The sequence below is a fragment of the Protopterus annectens genome, chromosome 6.part1 (assembly GCF_019279795.1).
Source record: "Protopterus annectens isolate FY-2018-M chromosome 6.part1, PAN1.0, whole genome shotgun sequence".
In the NCBI taxonomy this organism is placed as follows: Eukaryota; Metazoa; Chordata; order Ceratodontiformes; family Protopteridae; genus Protopterus; species Protopterus annectens.
This window is the reverse complement of record NC_056738.1, coordinates 61,800,483-61,820,397: the sequence shown is the minus strand read 5'-3', so window position 1 is coordinate 61,820,397 and position 19,915 is coordinate 61,800,483. Positions and strand designations below refer to the sequence as shown.

At 42.6% G+C, this 19,915-nt stretch overlaps 1 protein-coding gene across 3 annotated transcripts in view; it reads right to left on the bottom strand.

Annotated features, from left to right (window-relative positions):
- Positions 1-19,915, bottom strand: part of SPNS1 (sphingolipid transporter 1 (putative)) — a 1,475,635-nt gene that overhangs the window by 607,953 nt on the left and 847,767 nt on the right. For all 3 annotated transcript variants that reach the window (XM_044075481.1, XM_044075480.1, XM_044075482.1), the window contains one exon: positions 4,030-4,096. In XM_044075481.1, coding sequence (XP_043931416.1) covers positions 4,030-4,096 — 67 coding nt within the window. The remainder of the gene's footprint in view (positions 1-4,029; positions 4,097-19,915) is intronic.

The window sequence follows — 19,915 nt, the reverse complement described above, 5'->3', positions numbered from 1 at the left end:
TGATCCTTTCCATAGCTTTGCAGACCAGGTTAGTCAGGCTTATGGGGCGATAGTTTCCAGGATCCGTTGAGGCACCACCTTTGTGGAGAGGGACCACTGTTGCTGTATGCCACTCTTTGGGTACATATCCTGTGGTAAGGCTGAGATTGAACAGTAGTTTTATGTTTGGGTTTAGCTCTTCTTGGAGTTCATGTAGGAAGCAGCCCGGGACACTGTTTGGTCCCATTGATACTGTGCTTTTTGCTTTGGAGAAGGCGGCTCTTACCTGAGCATCTGAGATGCCAGGGGGGGCAGCACTCTGCTGGGATAGATATTTGCCTTTTTGGTGGGGGGGGGGGGGGAAGTTTGCGCTGAACCTGTCAGCTAGGATGTTGGCAATGTCTGTGGGTTCGGTATATTTTTTGTCATTCTGGACTAATTCTGAGCATATCTGGGAATTCCCACCCAGGTTTGTAACATAACTAAAGAAAGTCTTGTGATTATCCTTAGTGTCCTGTGCAATTTTTCTCTCGAAGCTGGCCTTAGACGATTTTATGAGTGCCCATAGTTTTTTTGCTAACACTGATCAGAGATGCCTTCCCTTTTTGGGATTTTGCTCTATCATGTAGTAGCTTCCTCCTTCTATTGTATAGTTTGTTTATGGCTGGGGTCCACCAGACAGGACGTCTGCCTTTGGAGGACTGGGTCTTGGTTTTATTTGGGATTGCATGATCCATGCATTCTTGAAGGTGTTCATAGAATGCATTTATAAAGGATTTTGTGGTCTGGGCCGTATTATCCACAGGCCCGGGGGCTTTGAAGGATTCCACCTCGGTTTTGAGGAGTGTGAAATTAATTTGCTTTAGAGAAGTTTTTCACTATGGTTTTCTGGGCATGGGGTGGGGTCGGGATGTGAATATCCAGTGAGATTAGTTTATGGTCTGATCTTACCAGTGAGGGATACACTTCTGGTCTGGAGCATAGAGTCCCCATGTTGGTGATGATCAGGTCCAGTATGTTTTCCCCTCTTGTGGGAGTGGTAACAAGTTGTTCCATAGCATTTGAGTTTATAAATTCTAGGAACCTTTGGGCTAGGGTGTTGGAGCTAGAGTAATGCTCCCAGTCTATGGTTGGGTAGTTGAAGTCACCCAATATAATGGTGTTTGGAGAGACCTTCATATTTTCCAGTGTTCTCAGGAAGGCCGAGTGGGGTTCCTGGATTTGGGAGGGTGGTCTGTAGCAGGCTATAAACTGGAAGGCAGTTTTACCCACTGTTAGTTGCACATGGATAGTCGCTGATGCTTCGTGCTGTGCCACCAACCTGGAGGTGTGGGTATCTGACGAATATTGATACTCCTCCTTCTTTTCTGGTTCGGTCCAAGTTTTGGGGATGAAAAGCATGGAATGAGGTATAACCTGGTAGAGCTGGGGTGCTCTCAGGAGCCTTGAACCAGGTCTCTGTTACTGCACAAATATCGATGTTCTCCATGTTAAGGAGAGTTTCGAGTGCATGCATCTTGAGGTTTAGACTTCTGGCGTTGAGTAGCATTACTCTTAGTTTCTTATCCCTTGTGATACCTATGGAGGTGGGTTTGTCTTTTGAGCCTTGCCTAAAAAAAGGCACTATGGGGATAGCAAGAGCCTTTGCCAATATCCGAAAGCCCAGGGGTGACAGGTGCAAGCCGTCCCTAGCGAAGCATCGTGGCCTGTCGAGCATGTCAACCCAGGCTGACAGGCATTGGATCCCCTTTGAATGACACCAATACTTAAGCCAATTGTTGAAATTGATCATCTTGTCTTCATATTGTGGCATCATTCTTGGTGAGGGTAAGATGCTACTCAAGTTCAGAGTCATACCGGCCTGGGCCACATGCTCAGAGAGCTCCTCTATGTCTCTTTTCATGTAGTCCAGGGAGGTACGTCTCAGGTCATTCACACCAGCATGGACAATGACTGAGTCATATTTGTACTTGCCTTGGAGTGACCTGAGTGCTTGTGTTATGTGGCGGATCCTAGCGCCAGACAGGCAGCTCACCGTGACCTTCTCCTTGTTCAGCCTGGTGAGCGGGACGTCAGTGTGCCTGACGATAGAGTCACCTATTACAAATATATCAGGTGTGTTTTTTAGCCTTAAGGGCTGTGACTGTTCGGCACACTGGCTTTGTGAGCTATGTGTTGCACGTGTTTTGTTTTGGGGTAGCGGTTGCTTGGGTGTCTGCTTTGGAGGTCTCTGCTGCTTAGGCAGATTTTTATTTAGAGCATCCGAGTATGTTTCTGTGTGTTTATGTGTTTGGTTTGCTGTCGTGGTAGGTCTATGTGAGACTGGAATTGTAGTGAGTGTGGTTTCCTTCTCCTCCTGACAGGTTTCGCCAGTACTGAGTTGAGAGAGCTTAGCCTCCAGTTTGGCTATATGGTTGCATCTCTCACATGTGTTGGAATTTGTTGGGAGGAGGAGAGGGTTGTCTGTGTACATGAGACAGTTGTAACATTGCCTCAAGATTCCCAGATTCACCAGCCGGACCGGAGAGGAGATTAACAACTGAACTTTGGACATGCTAGAATAGTATTGGGAATTCCTTTATAATTGAAAACAAAAAGGGCCAATGGGAAACAAGGTACTCAAGGGGAGTTTGTGGGGGTGTAGTGCTTTTAATTTTTTAGTGCTAACTTATATAATTTGCTTTAGTGAGCAAGTGCCAGGTAACTTAAATGCAATGTGTTACAGGTAACTTAAATGCAAAAATGACCAACAGTAATTTTCTTTCAAGTGAAACAAGGAAATAAGTACAGTAAGCAATGCAGATGTCACTAGGGATCCACAGAAGCGCTGAAAAGCCGCGTTTTAGGTGGAATTAGCGTTTCAGGGAAATAACAAGCAAACAAGCATACAAACAAAGCTAGATTCAGCAGGCCTGGATCTAGAAAGCTGGCCAATCACTTTGCATTTTTTTCCTCTGTAACTAGTAGAACATGAAGTAGTTAAGCTCCATGCTTTGCAAAGAATTATGACTTGGTCTCTGATCATAACCTTATATTTATTTTATTTATTTATTTTACATTTGTTAACCGGGCTAGTCTAGCTGGATATATTTCCATTTTCAGTAGAGGCCCGGGGAGAAAAGCTCCACATATAGAGACAACAGATTACAGACTGGTAGGACTTAGACAAGGAATATTGTTATCCAAACAAGAGTAGAAGTTAAAAATTTCTATACAATCTAAATGCGATCATAAAGAATATTATTACATAGTGTAAAAAACAAGGAGCAAAAAATTGAAATACCATAGTACTCAAGGGGAGTTTGTGGGGGTGTAGTGCTTTTAATTTTTTAGTGCTAACTTATATAATTTGCTTTAGTGAGCAAGTGCCAGGTAACTTCCGGCTGGTGAATCTGGGAATCTTGAGGCAATGTTACAACTGTCTCATGTACACAGACAACCCTCTCCTCCTCCCAACAAATTCCAACACATGTGAGAGATGCAACCATATAGCCATATTATGCATTCTAGACAAGCATGCCAAGATTCACCTCTCTAGTTTCACTATTAAGGTGAATTTCATAGCACTCGTGACTCTAAGTACATAGTAAGCAGGTTATGATTGTCAACACAATCATAATCCTCTATATTACAGACAGGCTGCTATTCTTAATGTTCTGTTTCTTCCACATGAAGCACCAAGTGTCTGCTTACCAAAACTCAGCAAAGCTATATGGGGACAGTGTTAAAATATTCCACTGTGGCTCTTAGGTGGAAAAGGAGTAGACTATCTGGAGCCAAGAAGAAGGAAAATATGGAGGATGACACAGATCTACACTATAGTTCTTGTAAGCTCCTTCCGTGAGTAGAAATCATGCAAATAAAAGCTATTATAAGACATGATGTTAAAGAAGGCTCCTTAACATTTCCCTCTAATATCAATTATTCAGACTGTACTAGCCTATAGTCAGAAATGAACAAAAGTTGATTTTTTGACAAGTAACAGGGCATTTAAAAATAAATGCTTAATTTACAAGTGCTGTAAAGGTAAATATTCTTAAGCTGACATACCCTGAGAGCCCAGTGCCAATCTTTTGTTGCCTCTTTCACTTTTGACCCTGCAATGTATCCCAGTCCACTGTAAAAAAGAAGACACACAATTTTAGTATGGATTTTCCAGGTAATAAAATATACGTGAATCTGACATTAATAAATTATTTTCCTGTACTGAACTGGGTAAAAAAAAACACCAACTGATCAGTAGTAAAAAGTAAATAAAATATATCAAATAAATCAAAATAATTAACTTCTAAGACAATGTTTAGCAAGGTAAAACAGAGACGACAAAAAGACACTGAAAGGCTAAGTGACTAGCACTGAACCAGAATGTATGCAAAGTAGAAATAGCTCAAGCCTACAGTAATGATCGGGCGAGTCCAGTGCAATCACAGTTTTAATCTCCTGGGAAAAAAAGAAGCACTGGGAGGTTAAGTGACTTGCTACAAACCATACTGCATGCAAATCTGTTGTAATTCAAGCCTAAACCTATATGAGGGCTGTCCCAATCACTTTTTTCATTTTTATTCATTCATTAACTGGGAAATCCCACAAGCATTTTTTCAGGGGTGACCCAGTAGCACTGTCTAGTTAAATACTGAACTTGCTCAGTCACACAGTATACAAAAGATGGCTAAGGGAAACAAACCCTGGACTACAGGATGAAGCATGTAAGCAATTCATAACTGTAATCAGTGCTTAACCACTTTAAGAAGACAATATAAAATATACCAACTACAATCTTCCTAATGCAATTTGATCAAAAAATAAGCTATAACAGCATTTGCGTGCAACTATAAATACTCATGTCCGGTAAATAATTAAGCATGATATGGGTACATGGTACTGGGAAAGTTAGTGAGGTACAGCATAATGGCACAAAGGAGAAGTGGTGTGGGTTAAGTATACTCATCAGAAGAGCAGATCGTCAAGATTTACTATATTTAACAAGTAACTCATAACATTAGAGGCAGCTTCATGCCTACCTCAATTTTCCAAATATGCAAAAACAATGGTCTTAACTTTCCTGAACATACCAAACAAGGACTGTATTGGTATACACTAACACAATATACTAATGTCTTTTCTTACATGCTCAGATAGTGCAGGTTCTCTTCAGTTCTTCAAGCCACTACTCACTGTCAAGAAAGGATGGAGGTGATAAATAAAAATGCCTACTTCAGGACAATTATGCAAAACATAACCTTATAAATCAGACGTGTGTGAAACTGCAAATAGTCATGTCTGACAAACAAACATGATATGGGCAAAAAATACAATAATCATAGTAACGGAATGAAACATTTTAGTGAAGGAAAGAAGTCAAGATCATCAGAGAGCTAAGGGAATAAGCTTATAATGAATAAACTATACAGACTTAGTATATTAGCAAGGAACTTTTCCTGTGATGGTTGTAAGGCTGCTAACGGAAAAACTGGCATATGTTCTTGATAATGGTTACGGAATAAATATATCCATGGAGATTTATATATATATATTCCATTAGTATGATTATTATAGTGCATGCATATCTGAAATGCTTCTTACTGAAGTTGGTGCGCCTTGTTTGCTGTGGCATAGACTGGATTCGGGCCTGCTGGATCTAGCTTTGTTTGTGTAACTTGAGCACTAATCCAGGCATTCTCTAAAGTATTCAATTGTATTTATTACTGCTTGGTAGTAACTTGATTAAAGTGTAGCTATCATTCTAAGTCTTTTGGATTAAGCACTTGGGCTTCAGACCAGTTGTTTTACATTAGGAAGGTTTGTGGCATGCACTGTGGTGGCAGGACAGGTAGCTTTCATCCTTCTAAGTTGGGAACTGCTGATTGAGAGCCCAGTGTCTGTTATTCTTAAAGTGTATTAGTTCTGGTTTAAGCACTTGGGCTTCAGGCCAGTTATTTTACATTAAGAAGGTTTGTGGTCTGCACTCTTGTGGGAGAAGAGGCTGGACTCTGCCCTTCTGAGCTGGGAATTTCTGGTTAAAGGTTTATAGTGCCTGAATATTTGAACTGTATCTTACTGAAATTGGTACACCTTGTTTGTTGTAGCATAGACTAGATCCAGGCCTGCTGAATCTAGCTTTGTGTATATGCTTGTTGTTTGTTTGCTTGTTATTTCCTGGAATGCTAATTCCACCTAATCTGCTTCTCAGCTTCTGTGGATCACTAGTGATATCTGCATTGCTTACTGTACTTATTTCCTTGTTTCACTTGAAAGAAAGTGACTGTTTGTCGTTTTTGCATTTAAGTTACCTGTAACACATTGCACTTAAGTTACCTGGCACTTGCTCACTAAAGCAATTATATAGGTCAGCACTAAAAATTAAAAGCACTACACCCTCATTCCCCAGTGGCCCTGGTTTTCAATTATTAAGGAATTCCCAATATTATTCTAGCATGTCCAAAGGTCAGTTGTCAATCTCCTCTCCGGTCCAGCTGGTGAATATGGGAATCTTGAGGCAATGTTACAACTGCCTCATGTACACAGACAACCCTCTCCTCCTCCCAACAAATTCCAACACATGTGAGAGATGCAACCATATAGCCAAACTGGAGGCTAAGCTCTCTCAACTCTGTACTGGCATAACCAGTCAGGAGGAGAAGGAAACCACACTCACTACAATTCCAGTCTCACATAGACCTACCATGACAGCAAACCAAACACATGATCACACAAAAACATACTCGCAGGCTCTAAATAAAGATCTGCCGAAGCAGCAGAGACCTCCAAAGCAGGCACCCAAGCAGCCGCGACCCCAAAACAAAACACATGCAACACATATCTCACAAAGCCAGTGTGCCAAACAGTCACAGCCCTTAAGACTAAACAACACACCTGATACACTTGTAATAGGTGAGTCTATCATCAGGCACACTGACGTCCTGCTCACCAGGCTGAACAAGGAGAGGGTCACGGTGAGCAGCCTGTCGGGCGCTAGGATCCGCCACATAACACAAGCACTCAGGTCACTCCAAGGCAAGTACAAATATGACTCAGTCATTGTCCATGCTGGTGTGAATGACCTGAGACGCACCTCCTTGGACTACATGAAAAGAGACATAAAGGAGCTCTCTGAGCATGTAGCCCAGGCCGGTATGACCCTGACCTTGAGTAGCATCTTACCCTCACCAAGAATGATGCCACAATATGATGACAAGATGATCAATTTCAACAATTGGCTTAAGTACTGGTGTCATTCAAAGGGGATCCAATGCCTGTCAGCTTGGGATGATATGGTCGACAAGCCATGATGCTTCGCTAGGGACGGCTTGCATCTGTCACCCTGGGCTTTCGGATATTGGCAAAGGCTCTTGCTACCCCATAGTGCCTTTTTAGGCAAGGCTCAAAAGACAAACCCACCTCCATAGGTATCACAAGGGATAAGAAACTAAGAGTAATGCTACTCAACGCCATAAGTCTAAACCTCAAGATGCACGCACTCGAAACTCTCCTTATCATGGAGAACATCGATATCTGTGCAGTAATAGAAACCTGGTTCAGGGCTCCCGAGAGCACTCCAGCACTACCAGGTTATACCTCATACCATGCTTTTCGGCCCCAAAACTTGGACCGAACCACAAAAGGAGGGGGAGTATCGATATTCATCAAAGATACCCACACCTCCAGGTTGGTGGCAAAGCATGAAGAATCAGAGACTATCCATGTGCAACTAACAGTGGGTAAAACTGCCTTCCAGTTTATAGCCTGCTACAGACCACCCTCCCAAACCCAGGAACCCCACTCGGCCTTCCTGAGAACACTGGAAAATATGAAGGTCTCTCCAAACACCATTATATTGGGCGACTTCAACTACCCAAACATAGACTGGGAGCATTACTCTAGCTCCAACACTCTAGCCCAAAGGTTCCTAGAATTTATAAACTCAAATGCTATGGAACAACTTGTTACCACTCCCACAAGAGGGGAAAACATACTGAACCTGATCATCACCAACATGGGGACTCTATGCTCCAGACCAGAAGTGTATCTCTCACTGGTAAGATCAGACCATAAACTAATCTCACTGGATATTCACATCCCGACCCCACACCCTGCCCACAAAACCACAGTGAAAAACTTCTCTAAAGCAAATTTCACACTCCTCAAAACTGAGGTGGAATCCTTCAAAGCCCCCGGGCCTGTGGAAAACCCAGACCGCAGAATCCTTTATAAACGCATTCTATGAACACCTTCAGGAATGCATGGATCATGCGATCCCAAATACAACCAAGACCCAATCCTCCAAAGGCAGACGTCCTGTCTGGTGGACCCCAGCCATAAACAAACTATACAATAGAAGGAGGAAGCTACTAAATGATAGAGCAAAATCCCAAAAAGGGAAGGCATCACTGATCAGTATTAGCAAGAAACTACGGGCACACATAAAATTGTCTAAGGCCAGCTTCAAGAGAAAAATTGCACAGGACACTAAGGATAATCACAAGGCTTTCTTTAGTTATGTTAGGAACCTGGGTGGTAATTCCCAGATATGCTCAGAATTAGTCCAAAATGACAAAAAATACACCGAACCCACAGACATTGCCAACATCCTAGCTGACAGGTTCAGCGCAAACTTCTCCCCTCCCACCAAAAGGGCAAATATCTATCCCAGCAGAGTGCTGCCCCTGACATCTCAGATGCTCAGGTAAGAGCCGCCTCTCCAAAGCAAAAACACAGCATCAATGGGACCAGATGGTGTCCCGGGCTGCGTCCTACATGAACTACAAGAAGAGCTAAACCCAAACATAAAACTACCATTCAATCTCAGCCTTACTACAGGATATGTGCCCAAAGAGTGGCGTACAGCAACAGTGGTCCCTCTCCATACAGGTGGTGCCTCAACGGATCCTGGAAACTATCGCCCCATAAGCCTGACTAGCTTGGTCTGCAAAGCTATGGAAAGGATCATCATGGACCGCATAAATAAAGAAATTGGGGACCTACAAACACTGGATCCTACCCAGTTCGGCTTTGTTAAGGGCAGATCCTGCCTCTTAAACCTGGTTGATTTCTTTGAAACAGTCACCAAGGCCATTGACGAGGGGAAGGTGGGCCACACAGCATACCTGGACCTCACAAAAGCCTTCGATACAATACCCCACTCAGGCATTATAGATAAGCTCACCAGCTTAAATATAAACCCCTATGTCACTAGATGGATTGCAAACTGGCTCAAGGACAGAACCCACATGGTTAGAATTGCTAGAGCCATGTCAGACTCCAAACCAGTTACAAGTGGTGTCCCACAAGGCTCAGTCCTGGGACCTCTCTTGTTCGGTATATATTTCTCGAAGGTACAGGCCAACACGGAAGGACTGTGGCTGACCAAGTTCACAGATGACTGCAAACTGGGTGCCATAATCGACTCTCCAGCCGACACAAGCAACCTCTAAAAGGGCCTCATAGAAACAGACAAGTGGTGCCAGAGCCATGGCCTCAAGCTAAATGCCAAAAAGTGTATAGTCATCCCCTTTGGCAAAAACAGTGCACAAATTACCACATAGGTGGTAATCCATTAAGTACAGAAGAAGTAATTAGGGACCTGGGGACCCAAGTTGATAGCAATCTCTCATTTGACAACCACGTGGCCAAAGTGGTTAGAAAAACATTTTATATAGCCCACCTAATCATGAAGGGATTCACATCTAGATCAGGGGAAGTCATCGTGCCTCTTTACTCATCCCTCATCAGGCCCATTATTGAGTACAAACCTTACCAGGCACCTGCACCAACTGGAAAGACCCAAAAGTACCTCACCAAGAGGATCAAAGGGCTCAAACAGATGCCATATGCTGCCCGGTTAAAGAAACTCCAGCTCTACTCAGTGGCATACCGCCTGTTCAGAGGCGATCTGTGCCTGACATATAAAGCCATGTCCAACCCGGAATTACTGGACATGCTGCACCTCAGAAAATCCAAATCCCATCGAGCTACGCGCTCGACAGACTTGAACCTCAGCAATGAAATAAATAGGACATGCTGGAAGGACAGATTCATAACCCAGAGGCTCCCTTCACTCTGGAATAAAATCCCAGTCCAGGTTAGGCAGAGTCCCTCATTGACTCTCTTCAAGAGGAATCTTGATGAGTGGATGGGAGATCGTAGGTTTACCCCGGGTATCACTTCTGTGCCACTGTTAGACAGAGGCACATTATACTAACCTCAAAAAAGGGCATAGCAAAATAAATTTAAAATGAGGAAAAGCCAAACACATTCTGGCTAGGCTTATAAATGCCCTAGGGCAGATAGCCTAGTATGAACCTATATATATATAGATATATATATATATATATATATATATATATACACACATACATATACATATATATATATATATATATATATATATAGATATATATATATATATATATATATACATACATATATACACACACATATATATATATATATATATCTATATATATATATATATATATATATATCTATATCTATATATATATACACACACACACACACATATATATATATATATATATATATATATATATATATATATAAAAACAGCATATGTGCATGCATTTTTATGCCCAGGTATAATAAACATTTATGAAATACGTACTATCAGTCGAATGCAAAAATAGAGAGAGAATGATTGTTAAAATGAGAACTTTTTTCTTTACTTTAACTTTGTTGTCTTGCATAGTTCCATAAGGCCAGGGTCCTCTTCTGGGGAGAACATCCCCTACTCACTGGAGTGCTTCCTGAGCCATGTAGTGGAACCTGCTGGGACAAGAGCCAAAATATTGGTATAGAGTCAGTAATGATGAGGGATATACTACTCAGAAACAGCTCCTCATGGTCCTGCAGAGTGGTGCTAGCAGCAGAGAACTGAGAAAAGCGACTACTTTCCTGATCTAAGTATTTTTTTTTTTGCTGTTTTACCTAAACAACCTTCTTTTTCTTATTTTGAACAAGTTTAAACTGCTTTTTTACCTGTTTTTTGCACTGTACATTATCTGCACTTAAGTTACAGTTGGTCGAAAGTTTGTTTGTTAAATTTAACTGTTGAGGCTGCTCACTAAAGTGCGCTAGCCTGTGGAATTGATTTATTACTGTTTCCTGCATTTCTGTGTACTTTCTAACTCAAAAAACAAACAAACCCCCCCCCCCAAAAAATCCTGGTTTTCCCGCCTTTTCTCGACTAGTTTAGACCAGTATACAGGCTTTGCTGTATTCTGGACTGTGGTGTAGTTCCTGTGCTGTCCATTGCCTTACTTGGATAGAAGGAAGTTTCTTTGCTCACCAGTGGGAGTGGGGAGCCTCATGTACACAGACAACCCTCTCCTCCTCCCATAGCCGGCCTTAGGCATACGCCAACTAGGGCGCCGCTCTAGCAGGGGCGCTTTTCCAGTATTTATTTGCTGTAGGTAGACCAGGATGGGGGCAGCAAGTGGTGTGGTGGGGGGCGCCGTGGAGCCCTTTTGCCTAGGGCACCAGTTGACTTACGGCCGCTCCTGGCTCCTCCCAACAAACACAAACACATGTGAGAGATGCAACTATATAGCCAAACTGGAGGCTGAACTCTCTCAACTCAGGACTAGCAAGACCAGACATGAGGAGAAGGTAACCACACACACAACAAACCCAGTCTCACATAAACCAACCACAACTGCAAACCAAACACATAAAAACACAAAGACATACTCGGAGGCTCTAATAAAAAATTTACCAAAACAACAGAGGCTCCCTAAGCAGACATCCAAGAAACCACCACCTCAAAACACAGCACATGCAACACATAGTTCACTAAGTCAGTGTGCCAAACAATCACAGCCCTTAAGGCGAAACGCCATGCCTGATACACTAGTAATAGGTAACTCTATAGTCAGACACACTGACGTTCTGCTTACCAGGCTGAACAAGGAGAGGGTAACGGTGAGCTGCCTATCGGGTGCTAGGATCCGCCACATAACACAAGCACTCAGTTCACTCCAAAGCAAGTACAAATATGACTCCGTCATTGTCCATGCCGGTGTGAATGACCTGAGATGCACCTCCTTGGACTACATGAAAAGAGACATAGAGGAGCTCTCTGATTATGTAGCCCAGACCGGTATGACCCTGACCCTGAGCAGCATCTTGCCCTCACCAAGAATGATGCCACAATACAAAGACAAGATGATCAGCTTTAATAATTGGCTCAATTACTGGTGTCATTCTAGGTGGATCCAGTGTCTGTCTGCTTGGGATGACATGCTGGACAAGCCACGCTGCTTCGCAAGGGATGGCTTGCACCTGTCACCACTGGGCTTCCGGATATTGGCTAAGGCTCTTGCCATCTCCATAGTGCCTTTTTTAGGCAAGGCTCAAAAGACAAACCCACCACCTTAGAAAACAAAAAAGGAAAAAAACTAAGGGTAATGCTGCTCAACGCCATAAGTCTAAATCTCAAGATGCAGGCTCTCGAAGCACTCCTCAGTATGGAGAGCATCGATGTCTGTGCAGTAACTGAAACCTGGTTCAAGGCTCCTGAGAGTACCCCAGCCCTACCAGGTTATACCTCATATCATGCATTTTGGCCCCAAAACTTGGGCCGAACCACAAAGGGAGGGGGTGTGTCCATATTCATTAAAGACACCCACACCTCCAGGTTAGTGGCAACGCATGAAGCATCGGAGACCATCCATGTGCAACTTAACATAGGCAAAACTGCTATACAACTTGTAGCATGCTACAGACCACCCTTTCAATCTCAGGAACTCCACTCAGCCTTCCTGAAGCCACTGGAGGATATGAATGTCTCACCAAATACTATCATACTGGGAAACTTCAACTACCCAAACATAGACTGGGTGCATTATTCAAGCCCTAACACCCTAGCCGAAAGGTTCCTGGAATTCATCAACTCAAATGCGATGGAACAACTAGTCACCTCTCCCACAAGGGGAGATAATATACTTGACCTGATCATCACAAACATGGAGACAAAATGCTCAACACCGGAAATATACCCCTCACTAGTGAGATCAGACCACAAACTATTGACCCTAGATATTCATATCCCACCTCCACCCCCAGCACAAAAGACCACAGTGAGAAACTTCTCAAAAGCCAACTTTACATTCCTTAAGACTGAAATGGTATCCTTCAAGCCCCCTGGGCTAGTGGAAACCACATCCCACACTGATGAATCCTTCACAAACGCTTTCTACGGACATCTCCAAGAATGCATGGATCATGCAATCCCAAATAAAACCAAGACCCTTTCCACCAAAGGCAGGTGACCTATCTGGTGGACCCCAGCCATAAACAAACTTTATAACAAGAGAAGGAAGCTACTGCAAGACAGAGTAAAATCCCATAAAGGGAAGGCATCTCTGATCAGCACTAGCAAAAAACTACATTCGCTCATAAAATCATCCAAGGCCAACTTTGAGAGAAAAATCCCTAAGGACACTAAAGATAACCACAAGGCCTTCTTCAGCTATGTTAGAAACCTGGGCGGAAACCATCAGATATGCTCAGAGCTAGTTCATAATGGCAAGAAATACACTGAACCCACAGATATTGCCAACATACTGGCAGACAGGTTCAGTGCAAATTTCTCCCCTCCCTCACCCCCAAAAGATGAAATATTTATCCCAGCAGAATGCAACCTCCCCGACATCTCAGATGTCCAGGTGAGAGCTGCTCTCAGCAAAGCTAAAAATACAGCATCAATGGGACCTGACTGTGTCCCGGGTTGCGTGCTACGTGAACTCCTAGAGGAGCTAAACCGGCACATAAGAATGCTGTTTAATCTTAGCCTTACTTCAGGATATGTACCTGAACACTGGCGTACAGCAACAGTGGTCCCACTCCGCAAAGGAGGCACCACTACAGACCCTGGAAACTACCGCCGCATAAGTTTAACCAGCCTGGTCTGCAAAGCTATGGAAAGGATCATTATGGAACTCATAAACAAAGACATCGGGGACCTACAGACAATTGACCCTACCCAGTTCGGCTTTGTAAAAGGCAGATCCTGCCTTTTGAACCTGGTGGACTTTTTTGAAACAGTCAGTAGAGCCATCAATGAGGGCAAAGCAGTTCATACAGCCTACCTGGACCTGGCAAAGGCCTTCGACACAATACCCCACTCAGGCATCATAGACAAGCTCAACAGCTTAAAGGTAAACCCGTATGTCACAAGATGGGTTGCAAACTGGCTTAAGAACAGAACCCACAAGGTCAGAATAGCTGGAGCTATGTCAGATTCTAAGCCAGTCACAAGTGGAGTCCCACAGGGCTCTGTCTTGGGACCCCTCTTGTTCGGCATTTATTTCTCAGAGGTGCAGGCAAACATAGGGGGGTTGTGGCTGACAAAGTTCGCAGATGACTGCAAACTAGGCGCCATAGTCGATACACCAGCTGACACAGCAACTAAATGCCAAAAAATGTATAGTCATCCCCTTTGGGAAAAACGAAGTACCCACAAATTACCACATAGGTGGTGATCCATTAAGTACGGAAAAAGTAATCAGAGACCCGGGGACCCAAGGTGACAGTGACCTCTCATTTGACACCCACGTCGCCAAAGTGGTTAGAAAGACCTTCTACCTTGCCCACCTTATCATGAAGGGATTCACATCCAGATTAAAGGATGTCATTGTACCCCTATATTCCTCCCTTATCAGGCCTATGATTGAGTACAATGCCCCATTTGGTATGCGCCTCACCAGGCACCTGCAGCAGCTGGAAAGACCCCAAAAGTACCTCACCAAGAGGATCAAGGGTCTCCAACATATGTCATATGCTGCCAGACTAAAGAAATCCAGCTCTATTCAGTAGCATATCGCCTGCGCAGAGGTGATCTGTGCCTGACGTACAGGGCCATGTCCAATCCGGAATTAATGGACATGCTCCACCTCAAAAAATCCAAATCCATCAGAGCCACAAGAGCTAAAGATCTAAACCTCAGCACAAATATGAATAGGACATGCTGGAGGGTCAGGTTCATAACCCAGAGGCTTCCCACACTCTGGAACAGGATCCCAGTCCGTGTTAGGCAGAGCCCCTCACTGACTCTCTTCAAGAGAAATCTTGACGAGTGGATGGGTGATCGTAGGTTTACCACGGGGGTTATCTCTGTGTCACTACTAGACAGAGGCACAGTAAACTAAATTTATTTTGTACACTTTTGTATCATTACATGGGGTGGCGAAAGCCACGTACACTATGGCTAGGCTTATAAATGCCCTAGGGCAGATAGCCTAGTACTATACTATGAAACTATGAGGACATCTGGCGTCATGTTATTAATTTGTAAACAAGGAGTACAGGAGAAAAGAAAGACTGAGGAGGAGACTGTGATGATGAGCAGAGATGAGGTTGAATTAAACCATAGTATGGATGATATGGAGAAAGTTAAAGTTACAAATATTCAGATAGGGGGACCAGACACTGGAAAGTTACCAAAAATGATCGAGGAGGAAGGTTCGGGGGAGGAGTCAGCCCTACCATGGGACAGTGTTTCTGATAAGTCATTTCAGGATATAGTAAACCAGGAGGCAAGTGTTGGTGCAAATACTCAGGGCAAAGGGGCCAGTTTACAATCAGTGTGCAATTTAAGGGCTTATGCAGAAGTTGCTAGGTCAGCAAAAAAGGAGACAAGACTGATGGGCATCTGTTAATTAAGTTACCAAGTCTTGTGGTTAGAATTTCTTCAAAAATAAAAAAGAATACTGGTACAGGCTACTCCTGTGGGGTTAAAGCTTCAGAATACTGGTACAGGCTACTCCTGTGGGGTTAAAGCTTCAGATGTACATCGCCAGAAGTCCCAGGGACGAAAGATGACTGAGGTAGTTGACAGAACATATTAGAGCTAACATCTGTTTTATGTTTATGTATTTTGGTCTGTCGTTTTTGTTCCAAAGATCCTGCATTTTTAGTCCCATACACACCGCTCCCTTAGAAAAGTCTGAGATGTGTTGTGAATGACTGTGCTGGAGTAGCAAGGGAGAATAGGAGGGTCTGGATTCTGAGAAATCTGGCATCTCCTCCAAAAAAATCTCTCTTTACACAAACTCCCAAACTGGTGTCTCAAATGCCAAGAGGATGTTGGTGCTGGGACCAAAAAGATTTAAATTACAACTGGATTTTTTTCTCATGGGGGAGGGGTCTTGCAAGAGGTGCCATGAGATCCAGAATCCCAAGGATTTCTCTTGTTAAGATGTTTGTCTGAGTGGAAAAATTCAGGAATACATCTAACTGCAGATCTTTTTTTTCCCCTGTGGTAGAAAATCACTTTGAACTGAGATCTCCAATTGCTACTCCAGGAAAACAATTGTGAGGAGGAGTCAAACAAGACTTCTGTATGCTCTCTTGGGATCCTACCCTGTGTAGGAGATCCCTTACCTGACTGACAGAGTCTTGACAATTTGAAAAAGACTATGCAAAAATAAGGAAGTTGTCTACATAAGGAAAAATGTGAAAACCTTGCAGTCTGCAGTTGGTTATCACAGCAGCCAGACATTCTGTAAATATCCCTGGAGCAGCAGACAGATCAAAGGGCAATGCAGACAACTGACAATGAGATCTAAACTCAGAAAACTTTAAGAAACGCGCAAAATCTGGATCTATAGTAATGTAATAAATATTATGTATCTTCTAAATCTAAGGTCACTAGAAAACTTAAATGGGTAATAAAGGGTAACAAGTTGCAAAGAGACAGCATTTTGAATGTGGGTACTATCACAAACAGATTCAAAAAGGAAAGCTCCAGAACTGGCTTCCAAGAATCTTTTTTCTTTGGCACTAGAAATATCCTGGATTAAAATCCTTCCCCAACTGAGAAGAAAGGAGAACTTTTATCACAATCTCCCACCCCCAATGCCATCTGTAAATCTGAAGGATTACTCAAAGAACCCAGCTGTCTAAAACTAAGTAAATATATTAATACCCATTTGTTAACCAGGCAGGCCCAATAAACATACAGTCCCGTTAAGGGGTGAACCAGGAGCAATGGCAAATGAGGGCTAAGGGAATAAAACACAGTAACACAGGAATTACAGCTAACAGGCTTAACCCTATGAACCAACAGTCAGATCAACAATTTGTTGCCGAAGAGAAAAATGGAGGTTCAAACTTTCTGGAAAAATTAAGGGACCACCAGTGTGGGAGGGAGTTGGAAGCCTTTCATACAGTTATTCAGACTTATAATACTGTTCTTTGTTATGGGAGGTGTCCTTCTTTCTTTATGGAATCTCCATGCTTTTTAAATGTTTGCTTACTAACAGCATGCTAGGACTGTTTATCTTATTTTTTATAGAATGTTGTCCATGAATTATTGAATCTCTTGGAAAACTTGAAGAAGGGGGATGAAAAATCTGAGAGCTCCCTTGAATCAACTTTCTTCTCTTGCCACACTTTTTAATTACCTCTGCAGCAGAAAGTCCAAAAACTATTTCTCCATCCAAAGTAGAATTTAAAATTTCATTTTTGACATCCTCTGGGAGGTTTACAAGATGCAGACAGGCAAACCTTCTCATAAACGTTGTAGTGGTTGCAGTCCTGCAGACAGCATCAGCAGAATCATATGCACATTTCAAACAGTGGGTAGCCACTTAAGACAAAAAATAAGCCAAGTTACACAAAGCATATTTCTCTTCACATGAGTCAGGAAATAAAAAAGTGTTGCAGAAGAATATAATTTTCCCGTCACCTATCAAAAGCTATCCTATCCTTGCCAGAAGGAGAGGGATTAGTATTAACCAGCATCACTGATCTGGGATGAGTGTATAACATTTTAAAAGAATGAGGTACTTTATATGGTCTTTTTTTTTTTTTTTTTTTTTTTTTGAGGGTAGCAGGCAGGCTGTCAAAGAAATTGCAGGCTGTGACAAAGCATCCTCTAGAAAGAACAGGAGGATGAACAGGTTCTGATAATTCCAACTGTAACAAATACTTCCTAAGGGACTGAGAAACATCACTGTTTTCTCACTGAAATAACTGATTGATTCGGGAAAGAGTTTCAGAGAGACAGAATCCTTCAAAAGTGCCACACTTTTCTCAGTATTTGAATCAAAAATCTGTGGAGGCAATACATAATCTGCTTCCTGAATCATTTCGAGATTCAAACTCTTGAATCTCTGCAGAAAATGAAGAATCTTTTTCTTTTTATCAGAAACAGCCATATAGGAAGGGTCAAGAGTCTGCAGTAAACCATGAGCTAAGCCCAATAAATTACTCCTGTCCAGTGTAACGGAGACAAGAGAATTAATATTTATGTTTTTGTTTCTTTTTGACAGGTATTTATGCAAAAACAGATTAACTTTTCAGGTAAAAACCTCCTTAGGGATGGGCACAGCTTTTTGGCTAGGCAGAGTGACATCCTCTGCCTTTTCTCCCAGGACTGACAACAGTGGCTCCTCTCCCTTACTTACCAATGACCCCCGGTCCATGGTGGTTGTAGAGACTACACCAGTGGGACATGAAGAAAAAGATGAGTGGTCTGAGGAACCAGTTTTGGCCACAACAGTCACCCACTTGCAGCTGAAAAACTTAAGCAGCCTACTGTGGTGACAAAGGCTGCTTGACAATATTCTCCCTTTTGTGGCTGGAAGAAGGAAGAATCAAGGACTGGTAGGTTCTTCCATGGTTAAGTTGAAAAAAATGCCCAATTCCCAAACAAACCTAATGGCAATAGCCGGTACAACAGTTAAGTAGTAAAAAGGTAACTTTTTCCTGTAAAAACACAGTAAAAGCACTTACCCCAGCACCCAAAAGTAAATTAAGCAAACTCTCCCATAAGGAAAAATAGTTTTACATATTTTTTTTAAGTTATGTACTTACCATAAGGCTAAATTTGTGCTATCTTCTTCAGACCGTCTCAACTCTCGGGTATACTGGATTTTTTTCTGGATCTGAAGCCAGCAACTTTCAAACTTTTGGATCCAAGGCTCAGGCTTGCCTGCCTATGCAGATAGCTCCCCATACACTACAAAATCAAGAAAGAGCCCTGAAAGGACAACAAAACATCCCAAGAGTGTAAGTTAGACAAGGCTCAAGACAGGTCCAGTACAGTCAATCGCGAACCCAAGATGACAACTTGGCAGAGGGAAAGTTGAGATGGACAGAAGATGACAACACGGATCTAGTGTTATGGTAAGTAAATAACTTGTCCGACATTGTCATTACTATGCATCTCAACTGTTGGGACAGTGACTTCAGCTACTACAAAGCTTTGAATGATTCAAGGAAGCATGTTCTGAAGGATGGTGAAACCAAAGAAGCCAGAGACCTAGACTGCAGGTCCAACTTGTAGTGAGAAATAAATGAGCGCAATATACACGAAGAAGCCAAAACATAGACATCAGGAACTCTAGAAAAAGAAGGCTGTAGAAGTTGCAACTGCCCTGGTAGAAATAATTTTAGCTTTGTGAGGTAGATGCAATCCTTTGGCACTACAGACAAACATAAAAATGTAACTGGATAACCATCTGAATACTCTAACCTTGGGAAAACAATTTCCCAATTTAGCTTTAGAAAAGGAAAGAAAATGTCGGGCAGACTTTCTAAAATCCTTGGTGTGGCTCAAATAAAAGTGTAATTGATGATGAACATTCAACAAATGCAAGAGATATTCATCCTTCTTTGAGAAACTGGGAAAGAAAATGGTTAATTTAAATTCCTGACTAGTCAGAAGCAACTCTGGAAAGGAAGTTAGGAATAGTCCAAAGAGAAACACTATGTGCAAGACCAAATATGATGGTTTATAGGACAGGGCCTGGAGTTCTGAAATCCTCCCTGCTGTGGCGACCACCACCAGAAAAAGAGTTTTCCAAGAAAGGAATTTCAATTCTGTAGCAGCTGCAGGCTCAAAAGTGGGTTTTGTCAAGGCCAGAAGTAAAATAGTAATACCCCAAGGTGGAGCAGGATCTCTTACAGAAGGCTGTAA